Source organism: Sus scrofa, chromosome 1 (genome assembly GCF_000003025.6).
Source record: "Sus scrofa isolate TJ Tabasco breed Duroc chromosome 1, Sscrofa11.1, whole genome shotgun sequence".
Classification (NCBI taxonomy): Eukaryota; Metazoa; Chordata; class Mammalia; order Artiodactyla; family Suidae; genus Sus; species Sus scrofa.
This window is the reverse complement of record NC_010443.5, coordinates 31,858,089-31,872,289: the sequence shown is the minus strand read 5'-3', so window position 1 is coordinate 31,872,289 and position 14,201 is coordinate 31,858,089. Positions and strand designations below refer to the sequence as shown.

Genomic DNA, 14,201 nt, shown 5'->3' with positions numbered 1-14,201 from the left:
ATCAGCTGGATGTGGGCATGTGCCTTAAACATATGCTCCCCACCAAAACGACCTGCTTGGGCTAAACTAGCTGTCCAGGAGGCTTCCAGTGGTTATGGGCTGGCCTGGAGTAGGGCAACAGCTATAATAGAGACTAATAAATTTTGCTCTGGGAACCACACATCAGTTCTAATCTGGCCCAGATGTTCAGAGAGTTCGGCAGGTTTAAGTTTAATTTTAAAACCGAAGATTCTTTGGAGAGGGACACAAGCGTCTAAAAAAACATTTTTTTTTTTTTCTGGTGACTGGCCAAGCTAAGGCTTTCTTCTCGAATGCAGCTGTACCTGTGACGATAAATCAGGCTGGAATTTGGGCCTCTCACTTTATGAACCAGCAACTTTAAATTGTGGATTAAGCAGCTGAATGAACTTAAAAAAAATTTTTTTTTCAGAAAACCTCTCTCTTGGGAACATACAAAAGCCAGTGTGATTTTTCTAAAACTCAAATCTCTTCTCTGTTCAACAGGAATTGTCATTTCTTTAATTTACCCATGAGATTTCCAATAATTTTCAGCTTCTGGGAATGGGTATCTTCAGATATTTGGCTTCATTTTTCTGGAAACCATGATCAAAGAGATCAATTTAGAGATTTATAATTTAGAGAGTCTGAAATTTGTAGTGGGAAAAAAAGGCTTAATGAAAACAAGTAGCATATTAAAGTAAAACATCTAAGAGAACTGGGATAATAAACTGATATATCTTATTACAATAGCTAGAGATAATTAGAGTTGTACCAAATTTATGTAAACCCTAGGATAAACCTTAAATAGTTGCAACATTTTGTTAACAAAACATTTTTAATTGGCATGTAAAATTATTTCTATAACACCCTAAGATATTGGTTGATTGGTAAATGTTTGCCTTAACAAGAAAATGTAATGAAGAACTAAACAGCTTGTCTCCAAGAATTATAAGGATAGAATGAAACTTCCTTCTAACTCTCCATTACAGATTCTGATAGCAGTTCCGTTACAGGCAAATTCTTATTTTTCTCTGGAAAGAAGATAATGTTACATTTATTGACTTTTCCAACTTTCAGAGTTTAGTTTAAGAATAGAAAAGGCCAGCAGAGGATATGAGGACATGAACAGCATATGAAATTTTAAGGGGAAAAAAAAATCTTGCTTTTCTTTGCTTTTTGGTGCCCACACATTGGCCTTTCATTGGAGTATTAGTTAAGGTAGCCAAACAAATGTAGCTTAAATATAAAAAGCATTATAACTAACATCTCTAGGCTTGCAGCAATTTAAATCCTCCTAATATTTCAATAAGATAGCTGCCATGAGACGCATGAGGCACAGAGGGACAAAGCATTTTGTCCAAGTGGGTCAGCTGGTGGGCAGTGGAACTGAGGTTCCAACCAGTAGATTTGTTCCAGGGCACACACGCTCAGCATGCACGGTACAAGATGGCACTTCCATGAGCCCGCCAAACCAGTCCTTTGTGGTGTTGTCAGCAGTCTTCACTGAGTTAAAACTCACTTTCTTTTTTTCTCTTTTCTCTTAAGTGGCTGTACCTGTGACATATGGAAGCCCCTGAGCCAGGGATCGAGGCACAGCCACTGTAGAAACAGCACCACGTCATTATTTTGTGAGCCCCAAAGGAAGTCTAAAATGTGCTTTCTTAAGAAAACTTTTTGTTTTGTAAGAATTATTTTTCATAGCATTATTATTTTATGTATATTCAGTAACGATGCTTCCCTATCAGTGTTATGTTTGTTTCCTAGAAACTGCTGTAACAAATTACCCACAAACTTGATGGCCTAAAAAAAAACAGAAGTTTATTCTCTCAAAGTTCTAGAGGCCAGAAGTCTGAAATCAGGGTGTTGACTGGGCCACGGTCCCTTTGAAGGAGAGAATCTAGGGGAGGGTCCTTCTTTACTTCTTCCAGCATCTGGGGCTGCAGGTGTTGCTTCACTAGAGCTGCTGTATCTGCATCACCCCAACCTCTGTCTCCATCTTCCAAAGGCCTTCTCCCCTGAGTCTCTCCTTTTTTTCAATCCTCCCTCTTCTTATAAGGAAACCAGTCGGTGGATTGAGAGCCCACCCTAAGTCCAGGATAATCACATCTCAAAACCTTTACACCTGCAAAGACACTATTTCCCTACCTATCACATTCAGAAGCAATGGGGGTGAGGACTTGGACAGATATTCTTGAGGGTCACCAACCCACTACAGGTATCAAATGCTTAAAACTTCCTGCATTATCCTTCTACTGGGGAGTGCTTGGTGTCCTTGTGTTGCCTGTGTTAATAAATTTACATTAATATGCAATCATAGTGAGCCTATTATGTAGAATGTCACATTTTTCTTGTAGCTGGGTTTAATAAAATTCATTTGTTTTGCAGCCAACAACAGAACTTCTGATAGTCAATATGATGCTTTAATTACAAGTAATTTGGTCCCTATGTATGAAGCATTCAAAAGTAAGTATATACTTAGACTATTAGTTTTTAAATACCTTAAGTGACTCCTTGAACTTCTGAACTAGACACATATTTTATTGCAATTTGTTCCTGTTATTGAGTCATTTTGTTCTCATATTTTAAATATAGAAACAGGAGGGATCTCTGACATAAATTCTTTCCCACTTACTTCAACTGTGGGTGACTTGCTGCTAGAGTTTTGATAATTCTTTTAATCCTAATTTTACTGTAAAGAGCTAGTCACAAAACAAAATTCGCTGATACTCACCATAAGGAGATGAAAAATGTTTGTCCCTGCAGTCATAATTAGGGTATGTGTTCTGACCATTTTTCAATACTCACTGTCCCCAAAGCAAAGCCCCAGGGAGGCATTTGGAGACGTATTTAGCTGTAATTTCAAGACTGCAACTACATCAACAACAAAAAGCTATCATGGATGTGGCTGTTTATTTTTGTGGCATAGACTGTTTTGCAGAATTACTCAATGACGACTAACAAGTATTGAAGCAGAATTGGTTGCTAGGAGTTCCTGTCGTGGCGCAGTGGTTAATGAATCCAAGTAGGAACCATGAGGTTGTGGGTTCGATCCCTGCCCTTGCTCAGTGGGTTAAGGATCCGGCGTTGCCTGAGCTGTGGTGTGGTTCGCAGACGCGGCTCGGATTCCTCATTGCTGTGGCTCTGGTGTAGGCTGGCAGCTACAGCTCCGATTCAACCCCTAGCCTGGGAACCTCCATATGCCACAGGAGCGGCCCAAGAAATGGCAAAAAGACCAAAAAAAAAAAAAAAAAAAAAAAAAAAAAAAAAAAAAAAGGAATTGGTTGCTAATTTCAGTGTACCTGTTTACAATAGAAAATGCTTCCGTGTTCAATAGAGGCAGGGTTTGTTTTTTTTTTTTAACACCTTATTCTTTTATTTTTAGAAATGTGGGATTACTTCCACCATGTTCTTCTTATAAACTATGCCATGGAAAGGAATGGAGTCAATGTGGTTAGTGGACCAGTATTTGATTATAATTATGACGGTCATTTTGATGCTCCAGATGAAATTACTGAGTAAGTAATTTGAAACCAAATGGACTTTTTGATTTACCAATAGAGTATCATAAGGGGAAATTTCAATATTTTAAATTAAAGTTTATTCTAAATATTATCTAACATATTTATATAGAAATGTAATTTTTAAAAATTTATTTATTGTTTTGTTAGGGCTATACCCGCAGCATATGGAATTTCCCAGTCTAGGGGTTGAAGTGGAGCTGTAGCTGCCAGCCTAGGCCACAGCCACAGCAAGATCCAAGCCGCATCTGCAACTTATACTGCAGCTCATGGCAATGCTGGAACCTTAACCCACTGAGCAAGGCCAGGAATTGAACCTGTGTCCTCATGGATACTAGATAGGTTCTAGTTGGGTTTGTCACTGCTGAGCCACTACAGGAACTCTGATACAGAGATGTAATTGTTTTTTCTATTTTCAAGTAGTCTACCTAAACATTTAGCAAAAATTTTATATGACAAATGTTTGAAACAGGCAAAGAAAAAAATGTCTAGGAAACGTTTAGCAACATTTTTATTTGGAAAATTTCTAAACTAATGGGGAAGGGAAAATGTGATTTTGTAGAGGTTAAGGAGGTAAGGAAGATACACTGTGCTATCAATAAATATAGAACCAATTCAGCAATAAATTAAAAAAGTCAAGACGTGATTATTCAAAATATTGTACAATATTTTGGATAGTGGATGATTCATAAAAATGTCTCCTAGGAGACAGTATAGCCTTGTTGTAGAAAACTAGTCCTTCTAAACTGTACATCTTTGTACTAAACCTGGTCATAATGGGTTGCTAAGAATTACCTTGAATGTAGCACACAGGAATAGAGAGTTGTTTTGCTTTTTTTTTTTTACTTTAAAAAAATTTTTGTGGCTGCACGAGGCAGGAATTTTTGTGTCTTATTTTATTTTATTTTATTCTTTTTAGGGCTGCACCTGCAGCATATGGAAGTTCCCAGGCTAGGGGTTGAATCAGAGCTGCAGCTGCTGGCCTACACCACAGCCACAGCAATGTCAGATCTGAGCCATGTCTATGACCTACACCATAGCTTATGGCAATGCTGGATCCTTAGCCCACTGAGCTGGGCCAGGGATTGAACCTGAATCCTCATGGATACTAGTCAGTTCTTAACCTGCTGAGCCACAATGGGAACTCCAGGAATAGAGAGTTTTAGAAATGTTGTCCATTATTTTTATTATCGAATTGGATGAAGGGCCAAACTAAACTATTGCACTGTCTATGCCTAGATTATGTAAAGCAATAATTTCTACCTACACCTACATAAAATAACATTTATGACCACTAAGTGTGTGACCTTTTAAATTTTGTTTGCCTTATCCTTATCTTAGTGTTTGTTGATCCTGTCTTTCACTGTTAAATTATCCTAGCAAACACCTTGATAGCACTTTATTCCTTGCTAAGTACACATCTATGTACTTAGGTATACCTCGTTTAATCCAGAAAAGATCCCCATGATAAATTCTACTAGTTCCTTTTGGAAAAGGAAACTGAAGCACAGGGGCGTTAAGCAGCTTGTCTAGGTTCCATAGCTAACTGGTAAAACCAGAACATGAACCCAGACAGTCTAGCTCTGATTCTAAATCACAGTAATATGGTACTACTTATACCAGCTCATATTCCTTTTAGTGGATTCATACTAATAGCTTACCTTTACTTCGCACTTAGAACTTTTATGTTTGTTATCTGAGACTGGAGGACTGTCATATCAGCTGTATGGTTTTATCCCCATCTATACTGTGAAGCTGGTAGCACAGGATCACTTGAGAAAACTTAGAAATGCATAGAATATTAGAGGATGATACACATCCAAACATCTTGTAGAAGTGTGCAGATAGAGTTGGAATCCCAGCTTCTTCATGTGCAGGCGCTGCTTTAGTGGTAAATGTCACTGTGAAATATGAAGTCAACAAAACCAGGAAACACAGGAGGTAGACTATTACGCCCTGCTTTTCTTTGTATTTTAATATTTTCCCATGATGTTAAAATGACCAAGCATGGGCTTCTATAAATCTCGCTTCTTCTGATTCACTGTAGTTTAAAAATGTATGATAACAGGATTTTGTATTTTCTATTTATTTACTTTCTTTTACTCTAATTTTACCTTGACATTTCTTTTAAAATATATAAAGGTATGTATAATCTTCAGAAGCAAAAGTATAATAAAGTCAAATCTTTTCAATTATGTTTTTAGATATGTAGTCAACACGAGTGTTCCCATCCCAACACACTACTTTGTGGTGTTGACCAGTTGTAAAAATAAGAGCCAAACCCCTGAAGACTGCCCTGGGTGGCTGGATGTCCTACCTTTTGTCATCCCTCACCGACCTACCAATGTGGAGAGCTGCCCTGTGAGTATGCTCCTGGATTGGCCCCGGGCCTGAGAAAATGATCAGTCAAAGCTCATCTGGGTTTTCATAAAAGTGGCCCTGGGAGTTCTCTTGTGGCACAGTGGATTAAGGATCTAGTGTTGTCACTACATCGGCTTAGGTCACTGCTGTGGTGCAAGTTCGGTCCTTGGCCCCAGGAACTTCCACATGCTATGGGCACGGCCAAAAGAAAAAAAATGCTGACTCTGACTGCAGAATATTTTTTAGGTGTTTCATGGGCTAGAGTTGTACTAAATATAACTTCATTTTTGAACTTTTCCTTAGAATGCTGATCTCTATGGAATTAATATCAGTTTAGGAGTTCTGATAAGAATCCAACTGCAGTGGCTCAGGTTGATACAGAGGTACAGGTTTGATCCCCGGCCCCCCGCGGTGGGTTAAAGATCTGGTGTTGCTGCAGCTGTGGAGCAGGTTGCAGCTGCTGCTCAAATTCAGTCCCTGGCCTGGGAACTTCATTATGCTGAAGGTGCAGCCATTAAAAAAAAACAGTCAGTTTGAACACGCATATGCTTACATGAACATGTGTTTATATATGCGTGTCATGTATTTTATTTAGATACATTTTATTCACTTTCACTAACAAAGGAAGGGATTATATCTTATTAATCTTTTTATTCTGGACAAAAAAACTTTAAGACTCCATCCCAATGTTGGCACAAATTAATATTTATTAAATAAATATGTAAATGTAACAATTTCATCATCTTGAAACATGAGTCTGAAAATATATATATCTGTCTATCTATGTTGGATTGGATAGGATCACACACATACACACACATACACATATTTACAAAGTGAATTAATTCACGTAACATTCCTTTTTTAACACCATGAAATAGGCCACCTCAAAATCTTTTGTATCAAGACAAATTATATGCATATAGTTATTTCACCTTCATATATGTTCTTTTTTTTTTTTTTTTTTTAGCTACACCCATGGCATATGAAAGTTCCCCTGACTAGGGATTGAACCTGCACCACAGTAGCAACTGGATCAACCTGCTGTGCCACAAAGGGACTCCTCATACAGTTCTTTATGGAAAAAATATGTATTCTTGTAATTGGGTTTTACTCAAGTCATTCAACAAATGTATTATATACCTTTTAAGTACAGTGTCTCATGATAGAAACTGTTTGGAATGCACCAAGGAGGAATACATTGTCTCTGCTCTCAAGGGGTTCACATATAACTTTGATATATAAATGCGATTTGACACATCAATGCGTCAGTTGATCACATAAGAATTATTTTTAAAATTATGTTAAAAAGAGACATTATAAAGTTAAGATTGATTGCCAAATGTCATTATAAGGATTTAGTATTTCAAATTCAAAACACATTTGGCTGGAATAATCAATCAATAAAGGTTGCAAAAATCACCCTTAAGGAAGGGCAGAATTTTAAGCAGATTGAGAGGATTAGGAGGGAGGGAGTGAAGAAGGGAAGAGGACTCAGTAACTGCCTGGATGCAAGAGCCAAAGAAAAGGGAGTCTGAAAGCTGGATCAGAGATTTTACAAGTGAGTAATTAGGAAAAAGAAAGAGGGGAGTTAGGAATGAGAACTGTTTTGGCAGGTAGGTAGGAAAATTAAGTTCAGGCACATCTGGCTTGTAGAAATGACCATTCACATGGAAAATCCCATGGGCTGTTAGAGATGGGAATTAAAGTTTAGGTTCTAGGCCAGGTTGGGGTTCATCACTATTCTTTCAGGTGTTCAACACAAACTGCCTTCACCATACTGTGGACTATGGGTGATGCACAGATACAACAGACATGAATTCTAACCAAAAAGGCTCAGAGTCTAGCACTTAGAAACCTGGTAAAATAAAAGAAGGAAGAATAAATGACACAAGGAGGGACAGATAAAATTGTTGTGGGATTTCAAAGGAGAAATAAATACTTCCCGGTAAGGAGAGCAACATTTTCGCTGCGTCTCAAAGATAGGATTTAGACTTGAGTGTTTCAGTCACCTTCAGTGAATAAAGAGGGAGGGCAAAGGTTAGAGGTTAAGCAGTGGGTCACTCATAGCCCTAAAATGAGGAAGATTTTCCAAACAAAAAGCTATCAGGAGATGTTGCATAGTTGATTCTTGTCAGAAGTTTTCTAGTCCAGACAAGGGTAAGCCATCTTTCTTCACTTCCTCTTTTAGCAGCAGACATTGGTGATTAATTCAGTGTGGTGCTGTTTTCCACTGAATCAGGAATAATTAGTTCTTTATATAGAGGTGCTGGGTAGCCATTATGTGTGGATTAGAATGGGTGTGAAACAAAGAATCTATTTTCTAACCCTGGTCTGGGCTCAGACTGCCTTCTATCAGGACTTCTGATAGGTAGTTTCACTGTCTCCTGTCCTCCTCCCCTTCACCTCTGTGTACCACTACCAAGCTCTTTGCCTTCATGAGGACATAGTTTCATATCCCAAAAGTTTGATTGTTAACCTTGAATAAAAATGCAAACAAACAAAAATCTCCCAGCCTATACTTAAGGCTCTTCACAATTTATCCTCAATTGACTTTGCAGACCCAAGTTCCAGGACAACTGAGGCTCTTAAAATGTCTTGAATACCTCTTGATTTTCCCTGCCTACACATCATTGCTCATGTTCTTTTCTCCTCTAGAATTCCCTTCTTTTCAACCTGCTAAAAATTCTGCTTACACTTCAAGGTAAAGTACTAATCATAGGAAGCTTTCCCCGAACATTCAAAGTAGAGACAACCTCCAAGTAAATAGGGCATCACCTCTAATGAATAAGATGTGGTTGCTAATGAATGGGACATATTCCAAGATTTTAAGGAATTGGCGGTATGGTGATAAGGATATGACCTCTATAAAGATCACCAGGAGACATAATGAGTATGAAAGAGAGATCGGGAGTTCCCACTGTGGTTCATTGGTAACAAACCCATCCATCAGGACTCCAGTTCAATCCCTGGTCCTGCTCAGTGGGTTGAGGATGTGGCATAAACTGTGGTGTGGGGTGGCAGCTGCAGCTCTGATTTGACCCCTAGCCTGGGAACTTCTATATGCCATGGGTATGGCCCTAAAAAGCAAAAAAAAAAAAAAAAAAAAAAAGAGAGAGAGAGATTGTAGAGTTAATAATATGTGACTGTCGTTTAGATACGAGGGATAGAAGAGACAAGATAATGGAGTCAAAAGTGACTGAAAATTTGGGCATGACTGGCCAAGAAATATAAAAGACATCAGTTGTTTTGGGGAAGGATAAATTTGCTGTTGATGGTCTTCAGATTGAGAAACCAGCCTTAGAACAGGTCATTGTGCTTCAAGCACTCGATGAAATAGCTGGCTTGCTTTAAGGGTTATATTGTATGAAAATTCTGCATCTTTAAATATTCTAATCACCAAGGATGGGGAGGTACTCACACCTTAAGAGGTTTGAGGGAACTGACACCAATTGTAGAAATGGTATATTCCCAACAACACCTCTCACTTGATTTAGGAAACTAGATCCTTATTTCCTTATCTATTTTCTTTCTTCTCTTGCTCTTCCATCTTTCTTCCTTCCTCTTCCTTTTCCTTTTTTCCCTCAACTTTGTATTGTGAAATTGCCTGTCAAATAAATGAGAATGTTGCCATGGGTCCGAGTGACTATCATTATTCAAAATTAGTGTGTATTGGAAAAGCAATTGGGGTATACAATTGTACTGTAAATAGAATAGGTGTATATTGCACAGATATGGATCTTGGAAGGGAACAGAACTGCAGAGATAGATGTGGTATTAAATCATGGAAGTGAAATAAAATTGCCCAAGGGAAGAAAGTGAAAAGAAGAAATCTAAAGATCATATTAAGGGACATGTCTATTCTTCTTGGATGTAAAAAACTAAAGGCAATTGAGCAAGAAGAAGGTGTCATCAAACAAGTCAGCAGGGCTGCAAAAGACAAAGAAGGAACTTTCAGAACCTTGGGGTGAACAACTAAGTGAAAGGTCCACAAAAAATCTGCTCAGTTAGGTCACCCCTGTCAAAATGGTTTAATTAGCATCATGGCAACAATAAACCAGACTGTAAGTGAAGAAGGAAGAGAATAAGAAAGTGGTTAGGGGGGAGAAATACTTAAACTGATGTTTCCTCAAAAAACTGAAAAATTGAATTATATTTGGGTGTACATAATACTTGTATTTATTTTACAGGTCGAATACATATATAATCAAATATATATACACATGCACACAAATATATACACATGTATATGTATAGAGTCAAAAGCATATATTTAAACATGGCTCATAAAAACTGTATGCAAGGCTTCTATTCTCCTGGGATGCACTGGTACAGCTAGAGTAGTTGTCTGTGGCTGGCTGCTGCTATTCAGATTGCTTGGTACCAGTGAACTAGCTGCTATGAAACAGCTTGGGTATCACCCCTGCTTCAATATAATTATGTGTTCTATTTTAAAATCATTTCATTCCTTTTTTTTTTTGGCTGAACCCATGGCACATGGAAGTTCCAGGCCAGAGATGGAATCTCCATCACAGCTGTAACCAGAGCCACCACAGTGACAATGCCAGATGTGTAACCCACTGAGCCACCAGGGAACTCCATTTCATTGCAGTTTTTTAAAATGAAGACTGTCAGGTGTTCAGTCTAAACATTCTAAACATTCAGATAGATACCAGATAAGCCAGGAGAAAATATAGAGTAATAAAATCCAAATGGGAGAAAAGTTTATGAAAAAAATCATCGAAAATGTTCAGTGCTGCTAAAATTTGAAATAGTGAAGGCAGGGGAAAAAAGACTGAATTTGATTCCCATTGGAAATATGAGTTAAAATTAGTACACTGAATATTTATTTAAAAAATATTAATTCATCTCACCAATATCACATGGAGAAGTACTTTAGAGGTTCAAAACCAACAGTGCTTGATTTCCTTTTATACTTCCTCTGTCTCAAATAGTAGCTGCCTATTTTAATCTTGTATATTTTAAAGAAAAGCAAACCAGTATATGTATGCTGAAGTTAACTGAAAGTTATTAAAGCAGACCCATCTACTAAACAAACCTATACACTTTCTTACTTTTAAAAAAGTTAACTGGAAATTTAACAATATCATATAACTATCAGAAAACTAATAATTAATGAGGAATTTTGAAGAAATCCATGGCTCTAAACTATTAAACTTATATTTACATATATATAGTATATATAGGTAAACATTTTTACTGTAGTATTTATTTACTATTTTTCACTACTATTTTTATATATAGTTAAAAGTCTGTTAAAATTAAAAGGGCCACTAATTATTTGAAAAGATAATAATACTCAGGGTAATCAAATTTAAACAGGGAAAACCATTATTTCACACTATAGTTTAGCAAGCATGTGAGGAAGTGGGTATTATCCTCCACTGCCAATGGAAGTGTAAATTGATATAAACGTTTTGAAGAGTGCTTGGTTTACTATCTGGTAAAGTGACATGTACTCTATGACCCAGCAATTCCATTTATATATCTTAGAAGCTCATGTTCTTGAACACAGAAGACATGGGCCAATCTCCTCATTATACTATTATTTATAATGTCCAAACTACAACCAACATGGCAATGAAAAAAATAAAATGTGCTACCACAAACCACGCTAATAACAACTGACTTAACTAGATCTAGGTATTTCACTATGGATAGATTATGCACATGATATTGAATGGAAAAGCAAGTATAGATTACGACTGACATCGTGTATATCCATTTGAAAACGTAAATCAACGCTAGTTATTGCTGTGCAGTGAAAGTCTGAAAACAGACTGGATTCAGATTGACTCATGATAATGATTAGCTCTGAGTAGAGGAAGATCGGGGAACTTCATCTCTAATACTTCATTTAAAAAAAATTTGTATCTGAAGTACATATAAAAATAGCTAACCTCTATGACTTGATGATGATCTGTATTTGTTATAGTATACTTTGTACTTTTTTCTTTTAATAAACAGCAAAACTTAGCTGTATCAAATTAAGATTTAAGGCAGTAAAAACCTCAGGAACAGATATGACACCATTATGTGGTCCACTTGAAACTTTTGTATATGTCAGTTATATCTCAGTAACACACACACGAATAAGGACTTTCTGAGTGGTAAAAGATCTTTCTGTTAGTGAAAAATCTTACTCCAGAGAAAAAGTCTTTTGTTTTTTCTTTTTCAGGAGGATAAATCAGAGGCTCTTTGGGTTGAAGAGAGATTCCACGCACACGCTGCCCGGGTCCGTGACGTGGAACTTCTTACTGGACTTGACTTTTATCAGGAAAAAGTACAGCCTGTCTCTGAAATTTTGCAACTAAAGACATATTTACCCACGTTTGAAACCATTATTTAACTTAATATATAAAACAATTTTGGAAAAATGTAAATGATTTTTTCTGTTGAAGAATATAAAATAAATTTTTCTATTTTTCCTTAAATCTTCTAAAAGTCATGTTGCATAATTTTCATTATTTTCTTCTCTTTTCCATTTCTATGACAATAGCTCCATTTTTTTTGCACAAAGGTTATGCTATGTTATACCTTTCTTTTTTTTTTTTTCTTTCTTTTTTTCTTTTAAGGGCTACACCTGAGGCATATGGAAATTCACGGACTAGGCGTCCAATCAGACCCGCAGCCTCTAGACTAACCACACCCACAGCAACCCGGAACGATGGAACCGAAGAGCATCCGTGACCTAGGCCCCAGCTGGATACCTAACCCACTGAGCAAGTCCAGGGATCAAACCCACATCCTCATGGATACTAGTTGGGTTCTTTTTTTTTTTTATTATTTTGAAAAAAATAGTATATTTTTAAATGATAAAGAAATACACAATTACCAAGTTTAAGAAAATACAAAGTATCTAAAAAATGAACACACACATGACTTCACAAAACTACTCAGCTGAAGTTTTTACAAGTTCTGTATTGTATGATTATAGTAAAATCTGATAGAGAATTTTGAGAAAAAAACTAGTTGGGTTCTTAATGCATTGAACCACAACGGGAACTCCTATACCTTCCTTATTATATTTATCATCTCGTTTGTAAACCTTGGCTGTATTTTTTCTACCCAGCATTATTGAAACAAAAGGGAGAACAAGAGAAGTAGATCTCACTTTTGAATTGAATCAATTCTATGTCAGTTTTGTTATCAAATTTTTTAATCTTGGCAGTCAGGCAGTATTTATTAAAATAAAAAATACACATTACCTTCATTTAAGTAATTTCATTTATAAAACTTTTGCAGAGACCAGAAAACTACATAAAAGACTGGTTGAGCAAATTATGGCATTATGAGCAAAGTAATGCTATTTCACTTCTATAAAGAAAGAAGTCGATTTACATATTGACTGTCTGGCTATTGTTAAATGAACGCAGTCAATAGCATGTATAACAGGCTCTCATGTTTTAGGGGCTAACAAATTTTTTCTAGAAAGTGCTGGATATTCAACTTTTTTAGGCCATACAGTCTCTGTTGCAACTACTCAACTTCTGCCATTCCATCAAGAAAGTAGTCACAGATAACAGATAAATGAAGTAACTGTTCCAATAAAACTTTCTTTATGAAAACAAATGGCAGCATAGAGGTGGCCTATGGGCTATGGTTTGTGAATAACTTGATTTATATAATAAAGACAGTGTGGAGAGAGGGAGGAATTAATACTAACGGACGGAGATAAAATTTTTACTTTTTGACCTTTGGAGTTGCCTAAAATTTAAAACAAAATTATCTTTGTATGTCTCTCTTTAATCTTTCAAAATGTGTTTATTAAGCAAAACGATCCCAGTACTTATTTGAGGAACAATACCTTTGGTCAGACATTTAGATTGGCTGACTGGCAATATTCCAGATTCATTTCGGACACAAAGACCAGTTCATCCAGGGGACAGACGCTTTACTGGTGATAAAAAAAAAATCTTGTGATCAGAGCTTCAAAAAAACAATTTCTATTGGGACTTTGAATCATTAATTACAACTAATTTAAAGGTTAGTTTAGGGCCATTGGATTTTTTTTTTTTTATTCTACTTACAGGATTCATTTTAAAATGTACAATATAGGAGTTCCTGTCGTGGCTCAGAGGTAACCACCCTGACTAGTATCCATATCCCTGGCCTTGTTCAGTGGGTTAAGGATCTGACGTTGCCTGAGTTGCAGTGTAGGTCACAGACGCGGCTTGCTTCTGGCATTGCTGTGGCTGTGACGTAGGCCAGCAGCTACAGCTCCAAATCAGCTTCTAGCTTGGGAACTTCCATGTGACTTGGATGCGCCCTAAAAAGACCAAAAAAAAAAAAAAAAAAAAA

General features: G+C 36.8%; 1 protein-coding gene across 3 annotated transcripts in view; it reads left to right on the top strand.

The window, feature by feature from the left end:
- ENPP3 (ectonucleotide pyrophosphatase/phosphodiesterase 3) overlaps positions 1–13,110 on the top strand; it is a 73,438-nt gene extending 60,328 nt beyond the window's left edge. The window contains exons 21-24 of one of the 3 annotated variants that reach the window (XM_021087960.1): positions 2,386–2,463; positions 3,383–3,515; positions 5,723–5,879; positions 12,079–13,110. In XM_021087960.1, the coding sequence (XP_020943619.1) occupies positions 2,386–2,463; positions 3,383–3,515; positions 5,723–5,879; positions 12,079–12,249 (539 nt within the window). In that variant the 3' untranslated portion in view covers positions 12,250–13,110. Of the gene's footprint in view, positions 1–2,385; positions 2,464–3,382; positions 3,516–5,722; positions 5,880–12,078 lie in introns of those variants that run through there. The other 2 variants (XM_021087953.1, XR_002342887.1) reach the window with 2 other exon arrangements.